Raw genomic sequence first — 27,141 nt, forward strand, 5'->3', positions numbered from 1 at the left:
AAAAATTTTGAAACATAAAAATGCATAGAATATGTTTTGAAGGAAGTGTTATTAAATTATAGCTATGTTCTATGAATATATCACCAGATGTCGATCATAAATGACGTTAAAAATCATACTACTATATCATGCGCAGCAGAAGGACCTTTTTATACACAATTCATCGTCATCATAATTTAACACCCATGAAATCACTCGATATCAATCATTTCCGGCTAATGAGATTGTGTGACAGATGTGATGTAATTGATAGCTATTTAATAACCCACAATTTTCAAACCTATTCTGTTTTGATATCGAAATATTTATATATACCATATAGTCCCACTTAACCTCGGCCTTTGCTGACGATGAAGGTTGCGTTTCCTATTTTCCATGGTCGCTTTATCATTAATCAAGAACAGAAAACTCCATAAATAATGTCAATATTATATCTGTCGTTAAACACACACGCACGCACGCACTAATGTTTTTTTTCTAACAGTGTTAGGTACTAGTTCTTTGTTTAACTGACATCAACTCTAACCGTTACCCTTACCTTAGACTTACCCTTAAGCGTTCAAAAACTAAACATAATGTCCATACAGTCTTCGGCTCATAAACCTAATATGACTAGAAGGAAGGTTAAGTTCTGAGGTAGCACTTTTTCTACCTCACAATGTCAGTTAATAAACCTTACTTTGTACCTCACCTGGTAGATAAACACACGCACACACACACTTTGAGAGTGTGAAATTACAGTTTAATAAAATTAAATATATGAATATCATGTATGTACTTTTATAAAATAAAATACCAAATAAGAAAGTACTATTCGAATAAGTGAAATAAAACATTTGCGTTGTCAGAAACAATCCGAAATCAAGACGACAATCATTTTCATTGATTTCATATATACCGCCACAGCATGTACAAGAAGGTACAATGCGCCTTTTAAAAAAATCTAGACGGAAAAGTAAACATTGTATGCAATATTTGTTTTAAGAGTGATACTTAGCCACAAAAATACCAGATGACTTCAAAGGACCGTTCAAAGCCATCTTAATCCCCAGCGTCGAAAAGAGTCCATAAATCATGGTTCATTCCAGAGTCAAATAAAGGTATTAGTATATTGCAAAATTAAATGCTAAAAAACACACTTCCTTTAAAGGCACATTATTCCTTAGAAAAAAAATGAACTTTTACTTCTGTACAGAAAGAACAAACGTGGTTTTTTATCTTCTAAATAATGGATTTAGAGCATGTTACACGAGGAAAGAAGCGCTAAATGTGAAATTATTTGTCATAAAAGTAGCAAAATGTAAACAAAGTAGTAATTTGTCTTCTATACAAAAAACTACACCACTATAACCATACTGAATGCCAAAATGCAACAGAAAAAAAGATGTACAGGTAATATTGGCCAATTAGTAACTTTTTTGGAAACTATGAAAGTACACAAAAAATAAAAAGCTTTTGTGAAATAAATATAAAATGTAACATCATGGATATGGCCTCTAGCTTCTATCAGAACATCATGACAAACACACTGCTCCCTCCAAGCTGCTGCATACAGAATGAATGACACATGATAATTAATGTGATAACGTGATAATTATCAGAGAACAGTGTATTATAATACAGGTAATCTGTATATATATACGACATAATCAAAGTTAGAATAAGCAAATACACACAGGGAGACTTATTTCCTCATCAAACCCGGTATGTTCAAGTTATATTTACATATTTCTCCAAATTTTATAAAAATCACCGTAAATTTTCTTTTAATAATTATATTTGAATTGAAATGGTTAATATTACATTAAATTTAAAAAGTCTCGTTCTTAAATTGTATATAAACAAAATTAAAACACAACATCGACAAAGTTTGATTGTTATATTTTCAGATTTATTTTTACAAGAATGGTTTACAAAATATACTTCGCTGCGTTCCTTCTTGGAACTGCGTTCATCATGTCACTTATTCAAGGTTCAGACGCGGGTGTGCGAACAAATGAAGGTCCGGGTTCAGCTGGTAAGTATTTCATAGTGTTCTGGTGATTACACTGATGATGTCACAAAGTCCAGCTGATATATTATGTTTTACTCCTGGTGTTTTATATCCTGTGTTAGAATACATATTAGCTAAATTTTACTATGTATAAAGGACGTTATTGTTTATGTACATGGCGTTCATTTTCAGGACAGAATTGAGGTTATTCAATGTATAATTGCATGTTTTGTTTAAACAATAACTTTTGCTAATCGCGTAAATAATGTTCCGATGTAAGTCACATATCCACGAAAAATACTTGAAAACAAAAACATTCATACTTCGTATTTATATTAGGAGTGTTGAACGTTGATTTCTATATACTAGTATAACATTTGAAGCATTGCGTTAAGTATTTCTTTTTTGTTTATAGCTAAATGCTTAATTTCAAAGTTGATAATCATAATATCTTTTCAAACTTAAATGTTGCTATACATGAATAATATTTACATCGTACAGTTTAGAAATGTATTTTTTTCTAAGTGGTTGGAAAATTAAAATAAATCTATAAAGCATCTATTTACTTTATTTACTTTAAGGCTATTCCCTTCTTTTACAGTCGTCATATGATATTTTTTGAAATGCATACATTGCTAAAGAATCATTGGGGCTAAATGGGGAGAGTGGTCGTTATTCTTGAGAAGAAAAATAATAGTTTATCTTTCTATACATACTGATATTAAAAATAGTAGAGCAAGGATATAGCAAGGACATTATTTTCCTTTTGTACGTTATGGCAATAAGGGATAGATCATATTTTTCTAAAATAAGGACTTGATTTCGCAATGTTTCATCCAAAAGGTAATACATTGTGGGATAAATTGATATACACATACGCGTGCAATATATTTGGTAAGCACGAACATTAACATTTCTAGTTATTTCATATTTATAAATATAAGTAATTAAACTGCACATTGTTTACAGTTATATACAAGACATAAATATCATACATTGCATATTCACATGTGACAATACATTGCGGTCGGTAAGAACATTATTATTACCATTTCTACATACAGAAATAAGCTAAAAAGGAACCATTAAACAAGACACAAGCAGCAGAAAAAAAGTAATAATATTGTCAGAGTTATCAACAGAACTCAACAACATTTTTAAACTGTATTTTAGGACGAAGATAAACATGGACTCATAGGTTACTGTTTTCACTAAAATATCTTTGTTTCTGAGAAGTAAAACTGATAATTTAAATTATTTTTAGCAGTATAGGAAGTATTTTGCAATCTCAGTCATCACACTTTAGTTTAATATATCAAATTGTGAAGGGGCCATGAGCATTATGATTTGTTAATGACAAGTACGATTTTTCTTGACATGTTGAAGTTAGAGAACGCAAAAGGGAACTGCTAACTTTGCAATGTTGTTGTAAACCTGCATTGTGGCTGTAATCGAAAAACAAATCAATGGCAACATTTCTTTTAGTTATAAAGCTGCTATTTGGTCTTGAGACATGGTCTTGTCACACTAGGGATCCTTGTTTCGCAATCGAGCTTAATTGTTTAAACTAACTCTGAATACAGCTCCGCATCAATTAATGAAGCAACGAATAGAGAGATTCTCGAGGTATACTATACAGCAACAACTACGAATAATGCACCCCTTAATGCTCTATTCGAAAGTATCGCTAAAGGATGTGACAAGGCATTCTTCAAACTATTAAAGGACCTTCATCTTTTATTGAGATATAGAATAACCATTTATCTTTTTGTTTATACATTATCAGGAGTAATTAACCGAAAAACAAATTTTATAATTTTTCGTGACTTCTATGTTTAACATCATGAATGAATGCAAAGTATAATTAAACACATTTTTAATTGGCAGAGCCACCATGTACAGTCGGCGGTACGGTCAATCAACCATATGATTCAACATGGGTAGATTCGTCAGGAAGAACTTGCAAATGTTTTGCACATGGAAGATCTAATTGTGACTCAGCGGATGACAACTAGAGGTAAATACGGTAATAATTTATTGATATTTATTTACATTTTATTTACAGGATTAGATAGGAAGGTGGGGACATTTACTTTTCGCTTTGCAACTATTTAAAACAAGCAATATATGACGGGGCACTAGTTGAAAAGAATTGTTCTTCTTAAAGTCTTTCATTTTATGTATTTAGTCCATATATATTAGGAGCCAGATTATGTACAGAGTGAAACATGTTTGTAGCCATCAAATCAAAGTAAAATGTACAAGTTATTGTACATAATTTTTTTTTACTGAATTACTAAAGCAATTTGATAATTGTATTATTGTATTTCATCTTGAATTTCGTATTTCCTTATCAAATGTATAATTGATTGTTACTAGTATTTTAACTGTTCAGCCATTTTTTCTGCTTGATGGCCTGGATAACATTTCTCTCGACTCTATTGGCCATATGGCTATTTTTTTTTATTCTCAAGTTAATAAAAATATAACTTCTTTTTTGTCTTTTCATTTTAGGTGATGAATGTAAATAGCTTTCGTGATAAAAATGAAAAACTGATGCTCTGATCTTTCTCCCGAAGTCGATTTTGTGTCATTAAAATCCAAATACAATATGGTTGTTCGTTTAAGTTGTCATGTAAATATAGACTTTAAAATAATATCAGACACATGTCGGTACTTGGTTAATACCACAGATCTCCAAATAATGTATCTGGCTTACTTCTTGGTATAATAATATATCGTTATAATTGCATGTATAATATTAATCCTTCACCTTTCTGTCGAAATTTTGACACAAAACACAGTAAAGCAGGTAAGACCTCCTGTTATCAGTATAATGAAAAACAAACAAAAACGACACGTGATTTATTTCTATATTTTATTGTATTTAACTATAGGAATCATCATTTCCAACATTATACATGTGTTTACTCAAATGACTGTAAAAGTATCATTTAAAAAGAAGAAGAAAGCATAACAAATATACAATCTAATCAATGCTCTTCAATGACGCTACACTAAGTCATAAGCAGGTCAGAACTTTAGTCATAACTATATACATATATTCTCTTACCTAAGCTAAAAACGTTATTAACTTATTAATCAATATTAAAGCTATATGCCTCCAAATTAGCCAAAAAACATCAAACTTTAGAAATAAATATTGAAATTTTAAGAAAAGTAAAATGGTTCAAGATAAAAGACATAATGTCTATGTAGTTTGCGATTTATGGCCGATTTTGCAGTATGTTTTCACCATATTTCTAAGCGCTATTTTTGCATTTTTGACCTCTTTTTGGTAATTTACATGGATTGTAAGTGCTGTTTGTTATGTGAAAATTATGTTCTTTGTTCATTTGACAATATTTCACCTTTAAAAACATTTTCAAAATTTTGGCTAAAATCAGCATGAATCTGGAGGCATGCTGCTGTAAGATTTGTGTCATCTCCAAAATTAGCGGATATGCGAACTTTTAAAAACGAATGCATTCACCGGCATCTAAGGAAGTAACAGCTAAAATTTTGTTTAAAATTATTTCTCATTCCGACCCATTTTTTACACTGGATATTTTGTTTTAACATACTATTATAATTATAAAGAACATATTAATTATACATTGAATATTTTGCATTTTTAAAATAGTAAAACTTCAATTATATATAAGATATTTGACATCAAATAGTGATTAAACAGCGGGTGGTTACATTTCAAGGGACACTTCTTTATCTATGGCGTCACAGATTTGAAGCTGGAGGCATTTCTCGAGTTTACGGGTGCTTTATTCAGAACTACAGGACTTTCTCTACAAATCAATCCAGATTTCAAACAAGTATATGTAAATTAAAAGCTATTGGTGGTGCATTTCACGAGAGTTGAGACATATAAAATAAGTGTCAACATTTAAACCTTAAATTACAGCCTTACTCAGGACACGATTTCATTTTCCTCATATGGTACCAGTACTGGTAAGTTGCAGGAAAACAAAAACTCGAACTTGATCAATGTAAGTTATAAAACTATAACAATCAAAAACAGACGAGATACTGAACGTTTGATTGATTTTATATACAGAACAATAAAAAATTACAGGCCTATTTCAAATAAACGTTTGACAATGAGACAATTAATAAAAAAATCGTGAATAGATTAGTTAACGTTATATAGTGTAAGGAGCTTGTACGGTCTAGGCATTCTAAAGCTATAGCGGTCAAAATTTTTCTCGATGCACCTTCTATTAAGTCCAACTATTTGGATATTGAAATCGAAAAGAAGGAAAAAACACCCGGAAAATTCGACCTAAATGTACATCTTCATTAATACAGATGAAGTAGAAAATAAGGTAGCCCTCTTCTTATAGGCTGACTAGTCAGAATAAAAAAGCGATTGGTAGCAATTTTTAATGTCATATTGTAATAAGTACGTATTTTGACAATTGGTAGTGAAAAAATGAGTTTAGCACTAATCTTTTATGTTAGCAGTCAATTGTTACCACGGTAACCATGGTTCCTATACCTTAAAATGGCCAACAACAGCCGGGGGAATGAGCATCGTTAGAACATGGTTAGAAAGTTTCTTTTTTAGATGAAGGATAACTGACTACATTTGTATTTGTTTTAAAACGATATTTACTTAGTCTATTTTCCGTGTCGGACGGCCATTTAAGTTTCCGGAAGAGGACGGGTAAGTTGCATACACAGCCAGAAGACTTAGTTACATTTTGCTCTTTGCTACTTTAAACCATGATACCATCAGTATGACGATTTCTTACTTGGTTTATGCATTCAATGTTAACTCTTCTTTACAGTCATTTAACTTTATTTACGTGCAAATTTCTCTTTTTATCACATGAATGTTTTGTTTGAGACAAAACTCATTTTACAGTTGAAAGGAGTTATTTTAGGTATTACAAATATCAAAATTAACGTTATTTATACATACAAATAACATTGTAATTATTAGCCTATCGAAAGCACCGTCACCAAAATAAAGAAACGTGCACAGTCACTATTTACATATAGATGGACACACCGTAATACATACTTCATAAGTTTATATTATTAGTTATAAAGATCGTTGACAGGTTATATGGCCCTATATAAACGGCTATTTGTAAATATAACCCGAGCCGTCAGGCGAGGGTTATATTGCAAACAGCCGTTTATATACGGCCATATAACCTTACAACAATCTTTATAACGAATTTATAATACAGCAAGCTTCATTTTTAGAGAAAAAGTATGATTTCTTAGCCGTGTATATAAAACTATATAAACGTCACGATTATCCAATGAAAATTGACGTTACAAACGTGCAGTATTATAAAGTTTTTTATGTACAAAACAAACCGCCAAACAATTTAAATATAGATTATTATGCGCGTAGTGCCACACACAAGAAATGAAAATCATTATGAGCACATAAGCTAAATATGGTCTTAACGCGCACATTGTCACATGTTCTAAATATAGATCATTATGCGCATACACATACAATCTGAATATAGATTATTACATTGATTATTACGTGCACACTATCACATATGTGCGCTTCAATACAATTTTAATATAACTGTACAATATTTAATATTACTGTACTTTGTCACTTAATCTTAACATTAATTATTTTAACCAACATCTACAAATGTATTAGCATATTGTCTTTAATGACTTGCTTCTTCTTCATCTATAGAGTTTTCTTTTGGTTTCTCGAAAGTAAGTCTTTTAGATTTTTCCTTTTCGAGCAGTTGAACCCTTCTTAGTGCGTCACTGACTATACACAGTTCACCTTTCACCTCGCTAACTAGGTAACCAATACACCGTGTGTTGTCAAGCACATCCACACTCTGGGTGTACGGGTTGAACCGTATTGCAAACGGACGTTTGATAGTGCTTGCAAAATTTCTGAAATATTGAAGGAAAATTGTTTTCGGAACTGATATGAAAACATTTAAAAAAAAAAAATAAATAAAATTCGTCGTTATATCAGTACTAATATTATTCTCAACACGTGCTATATGTTTGACGTCATCCTACAGAGGCTACGCCAATGACGCCATTCATTATTCTAAAAGGTATGAGTAAACAATTTCTTGGACTTACGCCGCACAAACACAGTACTAGTCTTATGGCGACTTTCAAGCTTTACTGGTTTAGGAAGACCTTAAGTATCCTTCCGTACATTATTTCAGGCAGGAACTGACATCTGAGTAGAACGTAAGCTATCTGGATAGCTCCCTCAAATGAAGGAATGCAAAGTACTGTCGTCGGGATTTGAACCAGCGATTAGGGGGAAGTGGTTTGAAGTCAATGACCATAACCACTCGCCGATGGACGTCCCTTACTAAAATTCATCAATGAATTTTTTTTTCATAACTAAAAGATCGCCTTCAATCAATACTTTTAATTACTTTGATTAAAAAGTTACGTCAGTACTTTGGTTAAAAGTTGCATCTCAAATACAAACCTCATTTGCTCTTTGGCCTCCTCAAAACTTTCCGCATAAAAGTAGACGTCTTGGAAAGTTGTAACTAAGCACTCTTGTTGACACGTTGTGATGGGGTCAAACGGCTTCTTCATAGCTCTGTCTGTCAGCGCGTGCTAAATGTGAACAAAAGATAATTTATAAACACGTACCTTATGCAGCTATAATTTATGGGCCTGGCGTTACGTTTAGTTTTACCAGATTCTATAGTATGAACAAAACCGTTGCCTAAATTATATTTAACAGGATAAAGATTAAGAAAACAACAGTATTTTAAACCAGAAATGTTGATCAATCAAACCTAAAAATACCTTTATTGACAATAACAGAATATGAGTCAAAAACAGCAACGTGACTCACGTTAAAAGCAAAGTTCATGACAAAGATCTGATTAACACGATTGTTAGCGGTTTGCATGTAATGACGTCTTCTTTTTGTAATTTAATGCACTACAGCAATATCTCTTTGAAATGTTTGTTCCAAAAACCGCAGTGTTTAGTAACTTAAAATTGTACAGCTTTAGATGAGCAAAAATGATTTTAGAAAATTATATACGGCAATTTTTAGAAATGAATAAAACTTTTTAATTCAGTTAAGCTTTGCATGCTCATTGTTGCGGACAACATACAGCATTTTTCTATAAAAAAAACTATATTTATTCAGGATATTTTCTTCTCTATCTCATTACTGTCGGAGTTACGACTATTTTTACATATTTTGAAACATTTTATGCAATCTGTGTGGCATGCATGTGTCGAACATTTGATCAAATTACTTGTTGTTCATCTTAAAATATTTACACCTTTTTACAGAGGATATGTGAACTTGGGAGGTGATTGTGGGGGATGTGGGAAGAAAAAAGCGCAAGAAAAGAAGGAAAAGAAAGCACTCCTAAACATTGTCTTGAATTAACATGTATGAGCATCTACGCTGATTTAACATATCTATAAAATCTTGCACTTTTATCATAAAAGCTTAAGGTGTTCTTTTTACTTTTATCGTTAATGTGTCATAATTTTAAAGTGAGTTTTTTTTTACCAAAACGTTTGATTTTCCATTGTAACTATTAATTAGTACTTTTGATGTTAAACCTGCAATACTACAATACATTGTACGCAATGCGTGAGACAGAATCCATACCTTCAGTTCGCTGATAGAAGATAAAAGACCGGCTCCGTATACCCTTAGCTCCCCGTCCTGTTTACAGAGACCAAATTCCACAGAGAAGAAATAGCACTGGAAGTAGGAAATAAAAAATGTATGCAAAAGCCAATACAACTATGCTCATTGTAGATATTGCTAAAACTACACTTATTTACATCATTTTATTCCATTTCTTTTTTTTTATTTTACTTGTATGACTGTATACTAGTAATCTTGTTCTTCACTAAAAAGCAACATCAGAAAAAAATCCCTACCAGCAACAACACATATTTATGTGCTAATATACTTCAAGAAAAAATAGCACTGCATTTGCAGAAAATGAATCACAAAACAGACTTCAAAATATCAATCTCCAATCCTAACAGAAAACAGGATAAATCAAATAAATGTAAAATGATTACTTCAAGTTAAGTCGTTTACATCCTAAATGCAATCAATTTTATTGCTTATTATGTCATTATATCTGAATTCAACTGGAAGCTTTTGGTCTTCCCGATTTATCTAACGTTGTTATATGAGCCGCGTCATGACAAAACCAACATAATGGGTTTGCGACCAGCATGGATCCAGACCAGCCTGCGCATCCGCGCAGTCTGATTAGGATTCATGCTGTTCGCTATCAGTTTCTCTGCTTGCATGGATCCTGATCAGACTGCGCGGATGCGCAGGCTGGTCTGGATCCATGCTGGTCGCAAACCCATTATGTTGGTATTGTCATGGCACGGCTCATATTCATTATAAAACAAGGGACATACCGTTGCAAGCTTTGCTACTTCGTCATCAGACGCTCCGAGAGACGCTAGACCTATCTCGTGTGAAAATTGGGCAAAACTTGGATCAGCAAACAACGGAACGTGTCCCATCAGCTCGTGGCAACAGTCTCTGAAGTCAAAAGCAACAACAATGACAGTAAGACAAAGGATTCCGTTAAATAATATTTTAGTTCATAATAAAATCTAAAATGTTGCATTTGATGTTCATGAAAAAGGAAGATGTCGAAACAATTTGATAAATATATGCTTCAAACATTTCAATAAAAGAAACAATATAGTTCATAATCTCCGTTTTTTTTATTTTCGCTTTTTAACACCGCATGTAATGTGAAATGTTCAGCATTGAAAAATTACGGAATTTAGTTATGGATGTATTTTTTTTGTTCTTTTTTTTTAAAGAAGGTTTATAAATGATATTTACAATAAAATGAACAGTGTAACTAAGGGGGTTAGCTATGAGAATGAAGTTCTTACGGTTCTGGTGTGTACAAGGGGTCAGACTGATGTCGTATGTATTGTGTACAGTGAAACACACGGAACGCTAAGCCAGCAAGGAAGTCACGTGACGATAGGTAACCAGCCACAGGTCTCAGGGTGAACCCCGTTTGTGCTGTAAATCATAAAAAAATGAAATGCTTGCAAAACAAAAACAGCTTTCTGAATATTTTTCGATGTTTTATCCACATTCTATATTAATATACATTATTATGTAAGCACAAAACACATCTCTCTATTCACAGTTACATTTTTTCTCGGTGCTTGTATAATAAATGCACGATTCTTTCAGGTACACCGAAAGACAATGGTGTGACGATGATTTCCATCGTTTCAAGTTTGTTTTTGTACGTGTATGTGAGCCATACAACAATAGCACGAGAGTTGATGATGAATTGACAGGTCTTATGTTTTTTTATTTGGCAAACTAATTTGTTTGAGAAATATAATATTTTATGTATTCAAAAATGGAGAAAGTTTAGGGGAAATGCTCCCAAAAATTCATTCATCGATTATTCTTCTTTCCGATAGCGTATGTTCTTCTGTTGCAAACGCAAGAAACATATCTGTTCCGTCTTGAAGAATATTAATAGCAAATGTCCTAGGACTTACATCGTTATCCGGGGGCTTAGTTGGCAATAAAAGTAATATCGTTGACAAATCGTCTCTGTTAGCAACGAGTATGATAATGACCATGTATTTGAAATGTGTCTATAAGCGTTTTGTTTTACATAAGAATCACCCATGTGGTGTCTTTGACGACGTAACAATTTGACCGCGCGTGCGCTAAAATCATTATTTTCTATTGATTGAGTTTAACACGCGTCTTTATTCTCAAACAAACAGACCTGGTAACTAAACAAATAATCAACTTAATTAAGTCAAATTGGGAAAAAGTGAGGATTTGCAAACAATAGACGCTTTATCTCCCGGTTTAATTGTCGTCTGCAAATAAAAGATGGCATCATCTGACATTATCTAATGATATATCGATTTGTATGACATTACATCCGTGATAAGCGACTACGTTACCAAATTATAATGTAAAAAGAGAAATATTATTCAAATCAACGGATCAACAGAGTTATTAAGATATTTGCGTCAGTTATTTCTGAATATTAATATTGGACGGAATTCAAGATTATATACACCCACTCTAACCAAAGTAGAATTTGATAAACAAGAGTCTCATCTATTTCTATTGCATATTCGGCGTTTTCATCTTGCAAATTCTAATTCCGTGTATCAACAACCTCATATTATATTTACAAATAATAATGATTCCAGTGACGTCAAGAAATCAGAATTGATATCACATTCATTGTAACACGTTCGTTACAACATTCGTAGTCTCTGCACGCGCTAATGATTAAAGTGTGCATTTATAGTCTGTAAACATAACTGTTTAAACTATCAAGTTAACTTGTTGTTTAAAGCATGAACAAGTTAAAGAAGAATGAAGAAAAATGCACTGTTATGCCGTATGTAGCACTGACCCTCCTAATATACAGCTCCACGCGACTTCACCTATAAAGATGATTGCAACTTACTGTATAGAGCGTCCAAACAAAAATACTTTATCATTTCTGAATTAAATTTACATGACATTTTTTCTGTTAGAAATAGGACGAATTTTTTTTTTCAAATATGGAAGAGTAAGAATAGATATTTGAGGTTTCTAATGAAACTTTAATTAAAATGCACTTGTGCTATTTATATGTTTTGGCAGAGCCAATGTATTTAATGTTCTGTTACCAAGATAATCCATAATTTTCAGAGCGTTTAAACTTTGTACATTTAGCCTTTGTTTGTTACATACATTAGTAGGATATACACTATCTATAGGTTTATTTTTATACATGTACTTCAGTATTTAAAAATGAAGAAAATTCGAATTTCAAGGCAGAACATGGCCGTGCATAATTCATTACGGTAAAAGCTAATTTAACACAACAACAATTTATTTAATCAAAGTATAAATACCTTTTAAGAATTCAGAAATGTCTTGAAGCTGTGGGATATTATCTTCTCTGAAAAGTATATATGAGCCGTGTCATGACAAAACCAACATAATGGGTTTGCGACCAGCATGGATCCAGACCAGCCTGCGCAGCCGCGCAGTCTGATCAGGATCCATGCTGTTCGCTGTCAGTTTCTCTACTTATAATAGGGTTTGTAAGCGAACAGCATGAATCCTGATCAGACTGCGCGGATGCGCAGGCTGGTCTGGATCCATGCTGGTCGCAAACCCATTATGTTGGTTTTGTCATGACGTGGCTCATACAAATAAATAAAACTTCTATTTATGAAAAGTTCATGAAATTATCACCTTGAATGAATCAAAATTTAAGAACATTATATTTTTACAATATCGAAATATTGTGTAAATTTAAAATGGTGAAAAATGGTATTTTCAAATTGTAGTGTAAATGTATATATGATAAAGTAAATGCAATCCAGAAATAAAATATAATAGAATAGAATGAAATGGAATTGAATAGAGAAAAATAGAATAGAAAAGAATAAAAATAGAAATAGAAATGGAACAAAACAGGGTAAAACAGTGTGTAATAGATAAGAACAAAAAGATAGGACATAACATAACATGGCAGAACAGAACAGAACTGAACAAACATGATAGATCGCCATTACAAACCGTTCCTATATCTATTATAAAACAAAGAAAGTGCATCATTTATTGTAAACATCGTATTTCCTTCGTGTATACCCAATCAAAGATTAAGTCACGAACATTTATAATTGTCTTAAAACTGCTAAATGAAGGCATCAACTTGATAACTTCTTAGTCACGAAGATCCGGACTACGTGACTACATTTATTTTAAAACAACACTTTTTATAGGAAATGACGATAAGTAGTACATGTCAACAACAAGTTATGCTAGTGTTTATAGAAAATTAGGAAGGTAGTCAGTATCTATTATATTTCTCGTTCAACTGGAATTATCAAAATTTTGGCAAATTTCTAATAAATTTTGATTGATTGAATTAGCAATGTATAAGGTACTTTAAAGAAAGTTTAGGAATAAGAAACGCTATCTTAAAACTTATTTGATAATCCTAGTTAAAAATATTCTCTTTTACCAGGTTCCGCATCTTGTATATTTTGTGTGGCATATAAAATATTGTATATCTAACTTTTTGCATGGCGGTGTTCTATGCACAAGTCTAAAATGAAATATCTGTCATGTTCTTTAATTTTTATGACAATAACAGTTAAAGTTAAATTTATCAATTGAAGAAGGTCTATTTTGATTTGTCATTAAACATACATAAACTAGTAAAAAAGAGAAAGATGACTAAATGTGATAAATACTTAGACACGACAGACGGACAATAACTTATTTGTTCCCTTGTTGAATCATCACGAAAATTTAAAAACAATCACGTCACATGTTTGTGAGTGAATTATTAATAACCAACATATGCTGGTAAAATAGTAAACATAAGGTTTGAACAAAATATTTATGAAAGTCCGTATATATCCGATTAACTTTCCGTATCTATTAATTAAGCGTTAAGTGGAAAGGACTAATTTCTTGATTCTGGTCTTGTCAGGGCTTTTCTCTTTCCTTCTGAAAAACGGATATTGTCGAAATATGCCGATTTTCCTAACAATGAACGTATTCCCGGAGAGCCATGGCCATAGCGTATAAAACATGTCCCATGGAATTAACATGTGCTTGCAATCTCAAGACAGTGTACACATAGCATTGTCTATACTTGCAAGATTATCAGGTCAACTTAGTTTAATTGCAAGTCACCATTTTTATTTTAAAATCATTTACCTATATCCGCAAAATTCCTTTAACAATGGCCAACTTCTTAGGTATTCTCTGCACGCGTGCGTCGGATACAGCTTTGTAAGTTCCCGAAATACCGTTCCCCTGAAATAGTAATTGTGCTTGTGCAATGCATTTCTTTTTTCAAAATATATCGCTTATTTTTTATCTAAGAAAAAACAATAGCAACAAATTTCCAGGAAAGCTAACGGTAAATTTTGAAGACGTTGAATAGTCATCATCATCATCATCATCATTATCATCATCATCATCATCATTATCATCATCATCATCATCATCATCATCACCATTGTCGTCGTTATCATCATAATCATTAACATCATCATTATCAACGTCATCGTCGTCATTATTATCATTATTATCATTATTGTTATCGTTATCAGCATTACTATTACTAAGACAAGTGTTATTACCATGTTTTTCTTTCATCTTCTGTGTACTCTACTCGTGGTATAGGTTCACCACTGAAACAAAAAAGCATAAAAACTTTGAGATTTACAAATACCAGGCAACATGACAGCCTGGTCAAAAATTCAGGGCATAAAATTTCGAGAAACTTTGGGTCAGAAATTAAAAACCTATAATAATAACACTTTCTGAATCAGGCACCTTATGTGAAAAGTTGAAAAATTTCTTGCTACTGTTTTATAGTGATCATACAGATTAAAATCAAAGTCAGCATTTTTTTAATTAAAAAAGCGCAAAGACAACCTTTTTTATGTTTCTTTTTTATCATTTTTGAGAAAAGTCCAGACAATATGCGTTACCTTGGAAAACACGTCGGGAAATAATGTTTTACGTTTACGTTTAGATAGACTTGCTTTTTTTAAGTAATAATATTTTAGAAAAAAAATCAAAGCAATAATTCTTATATTTTGTTCCATCGTTAAAGTGTACAATATAGTTGTGTAACGATTTTATATAACATCAAATTATGCATTTTTGATTTTTATATACTATATACTCGTATACTGTAAATAAGTGTCAAACAATTACACCAAGAATTATATTTATGTCTCACGACTTTTTGTTCTTGAAACACACAATATATTGGAAAAATAATGCTAAATAACTAAAATGAAAAATACATGAAAGTGTAACATTAATAATGTACGAAATGTAAAAAGTATTCTAACCATGCAATGTTATAAAATTTAAATACATTAGAAATATGCAATAGTTGATAAAAAGATAGTTCTTGCATTCATTCTTTTTTAACTATCATGCATATATATGCATACAAAAACAAATGTTAAACCATTAAAAGCCACTTATTACAAAGAAAAAATACTTAATATATTATCATATTTAAAAACGTTAATATTACCAAAATGGACATTTAATCAACACTAAAAACATAAAAATATAACTTACTGTCGATAATTCATGGCAATGGTGGCAAAGTGTAATCTTCTTTGTCTGTATACCTTATCAGTGAAACCCTGTAATACATGTTGATTCAACGGCAGTTGAAAGAACAGAACAGAACAGAACAAAGCTTTGGCAAAAACATATTAACATGTCCATCGCCCATACGTTATTACAAGGTATGGCGGTAAAAATTAAAAGCATACGACAGTTCAAAGGTAAAGTTTACTTTAAGAAATTGTAATTAAGTTCCTTTGCGAAACAAGGTTATTCAAATCAAACTAATCAGTTTTGATTCCGTACCTCGGACAAACCAGTTTCGGTGCCACACTATGGAAACATGGACTAGTAAAGTTCGAACCCACGGTCCATATAACTGTATTTATTGCAAAAACGCAACAGATGAAAAACGATTGTTCAGGTAATTGGTCAAGGATATTAATATGAAAGTACATCAAAATTAAAAGTATTTTTAAAATAGAAGTAAACTATTTTAGAGGCGGAATAGTTCTTTGAATAACATTGACAATATTTATAACTTTGAAATAAAAATTTCCTGTACATGTACACATGTCAATTTTCATATCTGATATTAGAATTTCAAGGTTCATCATCAACGAAGAAACATCTTACAAACTACCATAACAAACCACATAACAAGCAGAGCAAACTAATCATAAAGTAAATTTGAATAACAATCAAGTGTGGAAATATTATACAAAAATAAACAAAATAATATTTCTGCTTACAGGATGATCAGCATCTAACTCGGTGCCGTACATTAACACACGATTTGCTGTTCGGTCAAGGTCACTGACAGTCCTCGGAAACCAGGGAGTTGTCGCAAAATTATCTAGAAAAAAAAAACCCCAAAGAATTAAACTTAGCTCATGCAATAGATCCATGTGTATATAGTGATGAACAGGTAAAAGTAAAACTAGATTACATTTTGCCATAATTCCTTTCAATTTTATAATTTACTTCGCTTTAACGATTAATAAACCACGTGACACGAGGAAATGTCTGTAAATATCACTCAGAATTTACTGTAACGTTCAATTTATCAAAAGAGCGAAGAGTCTTTTTATATTTTAGCCAGATTTATATTTTACCCTATTTTACACTTCCAATATCAACATTTAGTTATTTACCGTTATAACAGTCAATCTTTTGAAATACATGTAATATTATATACACATGTCAATTCAGCTCAACTAGACACTATACATATGAGCATTGTGTCACTTAAAGTACGATGACATGCAACAACTCATATGTACTATAATATTAATTAACACGAATTTTGGCATAATGTCATATTTTGAGGAGCTATATCATGAAAAGACCTACCAGGAGTAAGAGCTGGTGATTGCGGTATAGGGAAGTCATTGAGAGTTATACTAGCAACCTGTTTCTTCAAACGCTTTATAAGTTCCTGCAATCGTATATAGTCTGTTTCCAAGTCAACGTATATATCAAACATCGAATCATTCTTTTCACTCTTTCTAGATTCAATATGGACCACATTTATATTATTTTCCTAAAAAGAAAACAAATCAATGCATAATTTTATAATGTATGTATATATTTCACTAGCTGTTGAAAGGTTTTTCGCGTTAAACAAACGCGTTATGTCTCTGGAAACATACCGGTTCTCGTCATTTATATGGTCCTTAATAATCAGTCATATGGTATTTTCATAAATATCAAAAACGTTCATTAATTTACCAATGTTTCATGATCCACCAGTACGATTCTTTAAAAATAAGACCCACCTTATGATTAGTATTTTAATCAGCTAGCTTGACTATTAAACCGCTGTTCAACGGCTTATTATGTAGTCTCTAATAAAATCTATTTTAACCTATAACTTCTTGAAAAAACAACAACAAAAATAACAATAACAACAGCAGACCCCCAAAGCAGCGACTCTTGTGCCACTAACTTTATACTGACAAAAGTTCTAACAATTAGCTTTAAATCTATATCTTATGCTAACGTACGTTCTGTCAATGTTAGATTAAGTAAAATTGTAAAAAGTAAAAGATAAATGAGAAAAATAAAATTTAGCTTACCATTTTGAAATTTTTGTAATGCATACCGGAATAAAAGTCTTTATAAATTACATTCTTAGCTATATGACTAAAACATGTTCACTGTATTTCATATTTGTTTCATCTGATTTACAACTTACATAAGAAGCGCTAATAAAACTGTTCACGAAGTCTATTTAAGTGATTCATTGTTAACAACGCGTGAAGCAAGTCATTTCATATCACGATTTTTTTTGTTATTAAAGTCCAACTTGGTTTAGCCCCCAAGTCTAAGTTTGAGATACCTTTGTTACCAGGATACTGCTCATAGCTTATGCACAAGGTTGTGTAACAATGATGACTTTTTAATTCCAAAAGTCTATTAATTTTTCTATCAAAACCATTTTGCTTTTTAGGTTGCTCACCATGGCATTGTCTGCCAGTTAGTATCAATCAAACTAAAACTGTACGTCCTTTTAAACGTGTACATATGAGCCGCGTCACGACAAAACCAACATAATGGGTTTGCGACCAGCATGCATCCGCGCAGTCTGATCAGGATCAATGCTGTTCGCTATCAATTTCTCTACTTGTTATAGAGTTTGTAAGCGAACAGCATGGGTCCTGATCAGACTGCGCGGATGCGCAGGCTGGTCTGGATCCATGCTGATCGCAAACCCATTATGTTTGTTTTGTCGTGACGCGGCTCAGTTATCAACATTATATTTTAGAGGACTTGAATTAGACTTTATATTATAATGTAGGCAGTTTACATCTTGGGACATGCTGGAGTTATCTTTAACAGTATAATGTATTATAGTTTTCTTTTTTATTTTCAGTGATAATTGCAGCAACATATTATCACTACCTCCCTTTGTTATGTAATCAACACTAAGGGACCACAATGAAAACAAGGAGCTTGCAATTGGGTTGCGCTTGGTGGAAAATGTGAACGGACATAAGGACGAATGACTGTGGACGACCATAATTACTTATTTTGACATTTCATGTCGGGCTAGTTAAAACTAATAAGTGTTCCCTTTTTTGCTCATATTTATGTTTGATTACATCTTTGTATACAATGCTTTCAGAATCGGCATCAACAAGAGACAAATACATTATAGTACTGGATTTTGTTTTGTGGTCAGGTGATAATAATTGGTATATGTAATACAATACTAAGATATGGTTTATGCTTTGTAAAGGTTAAAATGTATGGCTTTCCGCCGATTAAATAAATTTGCATGTACTGGTATAATACCTATGGTAAACATATCAAAAATACTTATCTTTATTTTCTTACCAACTTCAACGAATTCACAGAAAAGGTCACAGAACATTAATAAAATATGATACTTTTTGATATATTCAATCAATTAAAATAATGGTTATTTTGATGTAACATTTACACTTATCTCCCGTTTAAAGAAAACAGAGCACCTTGCAAAGAGGAGCTATTAGTACCAATGTTGACATCTGAAGCATGACGTTTCTTGATATAAAATATATGAATCTAAGACAAAATGACGTTCCCATTCCCAGTTTTGCTTGGCTTTCTTTTCTAACTTCCATGTCTCAGAAATGAATATAAATATCACAAAAGAATGGCCAATCCTGTGTTTTCGAATGTATATTATTATGAATTTAGAACATGTGATTTGTTTGTTGCTCGAAAAAGTCACGATTAACTTGAAATAATTGGTCAAAAAAGAAGAAACACGTATGTGTTCGGTGAGGAAAATTATTCGATCAGTTTTTTCAATAGCCACAAGCAAAGATAATAAAGCAATATGAACATTGAGTTTTTTGGACACTTTGACTGAACAACAAAATAAGAATACAAATATGAGCCACGTCACGGCAAAACCAACGTAATACGTTTGCGACCAGCATGGATCCAGACCAGCCTGCGCATCCGCGCAGTCTGATCAGGATACATGATGTTCGCTTACCAACTCTATTACAAGTAGAGAAACTGATAGCGAACAGAATGGATGCTGATCAGACTGCGCGGATGCGCAGGCTGGTCTGGATTCATGCTGGTCGCAAACGCACTATGTTGGTTTTGTCATGACGCGGCTCAAATATGTTTCATAAATTACCTCAAACACTTTGAGTGCATTGACTAAACATCCAACGGTGTTTCTCAAAGAAAATACGATAGATGTTGTCTTGCCTATCCCACTTGGACTTGCGATGCCTAAATTTCTTATATTTTCCTGAAATAGAAAACACAAAGTATATTGTATTGAATTCCAAACTCTGCTTAAAACAATGTACAGTGTTCATTAGTCCATTCGTTCGCTCATTCTCTCATTCAATTAACGTAATTGTTTTGTATTCTGACTAACAAGTCAAAGGTCACGTTCTAAACACGTTCGTAAACAAAAGATACCTTACTCTGCTATCACTATTTCATATTTTTAAAACAAACGGAAGTATTTCACATTCTTGAAACAAATGGAAACTATTTCACATAAACAAAGGGAAACTATTTTACATTCTTTAATCAAATGAAAGTATTTAATATTTTGAGTGAAAGGGAACTATTTCACATTTTTGAAACAAAAGGAAACTTTTTTCGGATTCTTGAAACAAAAAACAAATAAGTTTTCTTATTTCATTTATTGTTTATAATTTATTTTCGCTGATATATGTCATGCTTTTCGCTTATAGAAAATTCATACACGGTTGAACTATTTTCTGTTGTTGCTAAATTAGTATTGTTTCTCTACATAACCTCAAAACTAATTCCCTGAAAGAGTTATCTCTCTCATATATACGAACATATTAGCTAGATAATCGAACTTGTGTAAAACAATCAATCTTTCTAAGAGAAATAAAGTGAATATAAGGCTCAAGTCAAAGGTCATTTGTTCCTAGATTGTTTTGCAAAATGATTTCTTGATTTAAACCTAAATCGATGTCTTGATTACCATCAAAATATCTTATCCGAGCAATGTGTATGCTATAGCCAAGTTCATGCATTAATTTGCATGTTGAACGTTTCCCATTCGGCGGTGGTATTAAAAGATTTGTTATTTGGACAAATATAGAATCAGAAAATACCGGGGCTTAAGAAAAAACATTACTATCAGGTTCAGTTATTTCATTCATGAAAATAAGCTGGCTTTACGTGCACAATAGCATGGAAAGCTATTCGTTGGTCGAAATTGATGTTTATTCCTTCATTTTATTGTTTCCGAAATAAAGAAAATCTGTAATTCAGTTCAACGGTCTTGCATTTGATATGCATTCTTGGTAAATTGTACACACACTTCTACACGGACATGTTTTGTCTGCCATTGTTGAAATAAATTAAATATTAATATTTCAATGGTACAGTATGTCAAGGGACACAAACAAAACAACAATAACGACGACGACGACGGCGACTACATCAACAACAACTAAACAGAACATGAAAACGTTCTGTTTTAATATTGTATTTGAAATGACCATGTTTATCTTATTTAGGCCGTTTAAAGGGCACTCTATTTTTTCCGGAGTATTTATTCTAAGAGTAAAAAAAGGATAACAAAAAATACGAATTTCAAATTATTTCTGAGACTGTTTCTTAATTATCATTGCACATCTTTGTGTTTTAAATGCCCAAGCTTATCTTTGTAGGAAATTAAAATTTTATGTTGTTAGGTTTTGGGACCTCAGTGACAACACTATATTGCAACATTCCGATGCACTGGGAGAAATATTACATATTATAATGCCTACATTATATGAGAGCTTTAGAAAACGAATATCTCCAGCGCAACTTTATTGCTCATGTATAATACCGCACGTTTGTTGCGTCGTTTTTCATTGGATAATCGTGGCGTTTACACGCGGCTGCTGTCAACTTTTTGCGAGAAATCTATTTGTGCTAATAAAGGAAGTTTTCTGTAATATAAACTCGATATAAAAATTATGGACAGGTTATATAACCGTTTGTACCGCGACTAGGGTTATATTTGCTAACAAACGATTATGTAAGGCCAAATAACTTGTCAAACTTCCTTTTAACCATCAAAATATACGTGGGTAATTTCTTAATAACATAACCGTTGCTTATTGGTCAGCATTTTATTCTTTGACTGATATGTATATACATGCATGTAATTAAATGTAGCAAGCTCGATCCCCCCCACCCCATATTTCCAAAACAGATCAGTGCACACGCCCAGGGAAAAGTTAAAGAGGACTGTCGGACAGATATTGAAAGTCAAAATTATTAAATCCATGGTCTCTCTATCGACTATAAAATAATATTTATATGCTCTTGCCCATAAGGTAATTATTCCGGCGGCAAATTAGTTAAGCAAAATACAAAAAAATCAAGTGTTAAAAAATAGGCGCAGTGATCCAGTGGAAATATTTGAGTTTACAAGTTAGGCTCCCTGCATTTTCAACTTAAAGAGCTCCACTGAGGTCAAAAATGTTTTAAATTTTACAAAGATCGATTGAAGCACTTCAAAAAGAAAAAAATCTGCAAAGGATGATAAAGGAAATATTCTCAGAATTTAATTGAAACCGATTTTTGTGCAGTTCTTAGCTCGATTTTAGTGAAAATCGTTGCAACTTGTTCCATTTTATGGGGGATCATTTTCCTCATACTGGAAAAAACGGAATGAGGGAATAAGTTTAAATAATTTGTACGTGCAAATCTACATCAAATGATTCACAAATTTCGGAAAAATATTTCCAGTACCATCATGTCACAAACCCCCCCTTAAAATTACAGTAGGGTACGTCTTTCGGACGAGACGTCTAGAGTAACGGTTCTTGCATGAGCGTAGGTTCAATACTGAATTTATTGAACGAATTGAATAAAATTATATTATGTAAGCCTCTGGAGAGCAAAATATTATTTTATTCAACGACTTCATTTAATTCAGTAATGAACCTACACGAATAAATATTATATTTATCAAATACCAAAAATAAAGCCTTTTTAAACTGCAAAATAATTATTTTGTTCATTGACTCAACTATTACGCTAACATTTAGCACGTGTTTACAATATGTTGATGTCACGTTAAAAAAATATATACACGGCCGTGCAATACCATTTTACGGAGTAATCTGCACGATATGTGATAAAACCAGTAATGAGATGGTTGTAAATTGATAAATTCTAGTTCAATTATAGAAAGAGTCCGACCAATGTGCTGTTTTCGCATACAATACTGTAGTAAGAAAGATTTTGCCGATAAGATGCAATGAAATACTAATAGATTTAAAATATATTTTCCTTATGACACACATCGTTTCATTCGTGATTACTTTCATTATTTTGCTTAAAAAACGGCAAACGAAATCTATTATTCGAATTTAAGATCAAAGCATCGATATGGTGGCCTCTTTTGACTTGGAAATCTCTTTCTTTTTGAGTTTCACAAGCATGGGAAAATGTTTACCATTTAACTCGTGCGCATGTCTTTTCTATATTGAAAGAATGTGATGGACTAGTCGAAATTTGGCATGATGTGCAGGTTTTACCTATATCCATGCTTGATATCTTCTTGTACCATCTATCTATATCACGTCACCTTTGAACCTCAACTTTGTTACAGAAATATGTTTAGGAACAGATCTAGTTAATACATCTTTATAATTCAAGCGCTATTTTCGAAAAACGAAAAATATGCAAACATATACATTCACCGGTAAATATTCAGTATCACTCTCTATCTTTAAATAATTAATTAATCAATACATTTATTTATTGTTTTGGTTTCAAGTCACATCGACATCGCCAATGCCAAAAGGTGACTTTTCAGCTTGATTGCTGGATGAAGACCGAATATGCCGCCCCTTCTCCCACCCCACGATCCATGGCACCAGCTACTTAGTTTTAACAACATCTGAGAGTTGACACAAGCTAGTATTGAAATTGCTCTATTCGTGTTATGACAAAGTACCTTTTCTTTGCGATCTCAGCTCTAAATTAATTAGATTGCCATGAAGTTGCAATTAATGAGAACAAAAATATCCGAAATAGACATTATTAATGAAATTTTAAAATTTCGCAAGGGACAAAGTGGATTTCTCCCTCCGATGCGATTTAATTAGATTGGAAAGTTCTAAGATTTGAATATTCTATTGTAACAATGCGATACAATTTCGTTGGCATATGAATATTGGTAGAAACACAACTAGATACAATGTATTTCATAAGAGGCTATGTCCTGAAAGATTATTTGAATGTATGTAAAGAGTATTTATAATCCTGTCAGATATGCAAGAATAACTAAAACAACATCGTCATGTAACCAAAATTTCAGATTTCAGCTGGAAATATGTGCATTTTTGGTTAATATGTGATTTGGAAATATGAGTGTTCGATTTTGATAGAAAAAAAATCTAAAAAGTCAATGAGCTGCTATGACAGATTCTGAAGCTAGAATTTAGAATCTGTCCGCAGCTATTTTTAACATTTTAGTTATACCCAATATTATTTCTTTTTTATGTTTCCCTACAAAATCACCCAGCAAACTTGATTCTGCAACTTGGTGGTGGGTAAGTTAAATATAAATTAGCTTCGTTCCATCTTTTGAGGTCGAACCTAGACATATAAGATTTACAGTTATTTCTGTATTTTATTCTTTAAAAAAAGACATGAAGAGATTAAGACGACGAAACAACACCAGCAGCAACCGCAACAACAATAACAACAACAATTTGAAGAAATTCAGAATTATTTTAGTTTGTTGAATTGTCCTAAAGATGTAAAAAAAAGTTTTGTATACCGCAAATAGAGTACTAGTATGTTTTTGGAAACTGTAACCAATAATAAACAGTTTTTGAGAAATAAAGACGATAGTATTTGTAAGACATAATGGGCCTTTAAAGTCGAAAATGAAAATCATGAGAACTTTTAAATTTTTGCGGACTTGCCAACGAGATCTTTAATAAAAATTCTAGCATTTTAAAAATAATAGTATTCAGGCGTGACAATGTTACACCCACTGTTATAAAATATAAATAAATACATATAAGAAAGTACAATCTACACATATTTTTTTTCATTTAAGATTTTTTAAAAAGACACATACAGTAAACTATAATGAATCTAGATATTATCTCAATTAAATCAGCTGTTACATTTTTCTTTATGATCTAAAATTAAATACTATAACACATTTCAAAATGTTGTTAAATTAAATCAGTTTTTTATTCTGTTCAGAAGGCCATAAATAAACATAAAATAAAATAATGTTTGTTAGCATGAAAGTACCACTGGGATCGGTTTTGAGTTCAACTTAAGAGGTGTATCATTTTAACACATAGGTTTATATGATAATCGACGAATGTAAGGTAGGGTGTTGCTAATTGGAAATAATAGAGCCGATAAGAAAACAACATACCTCTAGATTCTGAATGTCACGATCATCCTCTATTATAATACTACTACATCTCCTTTTCAGCTTGAATTTTTCCTCTTTGCCATAATCTCTCTTTTCATCCGACTCATGAACCTTCATTATTCTCGCCGAGTTCCTCATGTACGCAGCCCCTCGACTCGATTGAGGCTCTAAACTGACTATCCCTCGGATATTAGCGACTCCGGGGTGATGCGGAGGCTCGACCGTAATTGAAGCTCCTCGTTCAAACGTTTTCTGAGGCGCCGTGCCATTTTGACTTGCCCGCTCTTTCTGACGTTCCATTATGTAATTTTGAAATGCGGCGTGTTTTAACGCCAGCTTATACGGTTCCACACAGTTCCCCGTTTTGGCCCAGTTCTTTAACTCGAGGGAAAATATTATATTCCTCAGAATACAAATGAGACAGTTTTCCTTTGATCCGATCTTTTAAATAAGAAAGTCAATTTGTTTTAAATAATTCTCTAAGAAAAAAAAAGAATGCGTATATCCAAAAAGTCTGCTTTCTCCGTTAGCTATTGCTATTCGATATTGAGAAAGGTGGTGAAACGTTCTATATATATAACAATAGTACGGTGATGGGAACGTCCACGATCGATTCGTTCCAATCGTTACAATATATTATACTGTACAATATGAGATATGTCCTTATGTTGTTACATGTATTAAAATGATAATACTTTTTATGTAGAGAACAAAAACTGTTAAAATTGTTGCTACATACTTAGTTGATGTTAATTTCCATCAAACACACTTTCATTCTGGCACGTAGTGTATGCAAAAGTCAGTATGTCAGTTGGTATTTTTATACATTTTTTTTTTAATTTGAAACTTTTTTTTTGCATTTTTGGTATAGGTAAATGGATGCACCAGCTGTTTCACCTGATTATGATGGAAAACATGTAGTTTTCTATCTAAATAAAATAATGTAAAACTTGTTGTTTTTTATCTCTAGTGACATTCATTAACTTATAAAATTATTTATTACAAATGTTAAATATAAGTCACCACATTAGACATTATTAATAAACATAAAATAAATATGTGTGAATTCATATGCACATGAAACTAATTAGATAAAGAGCAATGAAAAATACTTAAAAAAAATTGTAAATAAAAATACGAAAATAACTGATTTTGCCTTTAATGAAATGCCTTTACAAATAAACAATTTGCAAATATTGTCATATAGCAATACATATAATCTTTTTCTTTATTCATTTGTTTTGTTTAAGACACAATTGCATGAGAATAAATTACTGAATATTTCGACTCGTATTTAACAACAAAATGCACAAAATATTTAAAAAAAATATGTCTGTTTTCATTTGCACCGCGTGCATATTAGATCGTGCAAGGGTCTATAAGATGTTATAAAATATGTGCTAGCGGAGACAGTTTGCAATCAAAATCACGTTGCAAAAAAAAAACACATTTGATTAATATTTTGACTTTTCATTTTGTACCTACAATGTAACAACAGTTTAGTGCGGTGTTGTTTGGTTCAATTTGAAATGACCTAGATTCAATTTTCTCTTATGTTAAAGAAAAAAATGGCAAAAATGTAGGACTTCATGCAACAAATCTCATGTATAAATACAAAATACAAAAATTAACTACCCATCTTGTAAT

At 31.9% G+C, this 27,141-nt stretch overlaps 1 protein-coding gene and 1 long non-coding RNA gene across 2 annotated transcripts; one reads left to right on the top strand and one right to left on the bottom strand.

The window, feature by feature from the left end:
* Positions 1–1,594: 1,594 nt before the first annotated feature.
* Positions 1,595–4,648, top strand: LOC132758662 (uncharacterized). The gene is made up of 4 exons (XR_009629611.1): positions 1,595–1,704; positions 1,890–2,017; positions 3,881–4,019; positions 4,508–4,648. It is a non-coding gene; the product is annotated as an uncharacterized LOC132758662 (long non-coding RNA).
* A 2,992-nt stretch (positions 4,649–7,640) lies between these two features.
* Positions 7,641–26,024, bottom strand: LOC132758663 (tryptophan 5-hydroxylase 1-like). The gene is made up of 13 exons (XM_060750351.1): positions 25,495–26,024; positions 20,233–20,349; positions 17,448–17,637; positions 16,847–16,950; positions 16,104–16,171; positions 15,143–15,193; positions 14,715–14,813; positions 12,890–12,936; positions 10,886–11,021; positions 10,394–10,520; positions 9,615–9,710; positions 8,457–8,590; positions 7,641–7,894 (listed from the first exon to the last, which is right to left on the bottom strand). The coding sequence occupies exons 1-13, from the start codon at positions 25,792–25,794 to the stop codon at positions 7,654–7,656; spliced, it is 1,710 nt and encodes a 569-aa protein (XP_060606334.1). The 5' UTR covers positions 25,795–26,024; the 3' UTR covers positions 7,641–7,653.
* Between the last annotated feature and the right edge of the window lie 1,117 nt (positions 26,025–27,141).

The sequence above is a fragment of the Ruditapes philippinarum genome, unplaced genomic scaffold (genome assembly GCF_026571515.1).
Source record: "Ruditapes philippinarum isolate M1 unplaced genomic scaffold, ASM2657151v2 ctg1726_1_1_1_1, whole genome shotgun sequence".
Taxonomy (NCBI): Eukaryota; Metazoa; Mollusca; class Bivalvia; order Venerida; family Veneridae; genus Ruditapes; species Ruditapes philippinarum.

Bases quoted from the DNA above. Each gene is read 5' to 3' on its own strand.
- LOC132758663 (XM_060750351.1), bottom strand. From the start codon at position 25,794: ATGGAACGTCAGAAAGAGCGGGCAAGTCAAAATGGCACGGCGCCTCAG. The intron at 16,172-16,846 runs GTAAGCAGAAAT...CATGTATTACAG, and splicing joins AGTTAGATGCTGATCATCCT to GGTTTCACTGATAAGGTATA. The intron at 12,937-14,714 runs GTAAATGATTTT...TATACTTTTCAG, and splicing joins AAGGAATTTTGCGGATATAG to AGAAGATAATATCCCACAGC.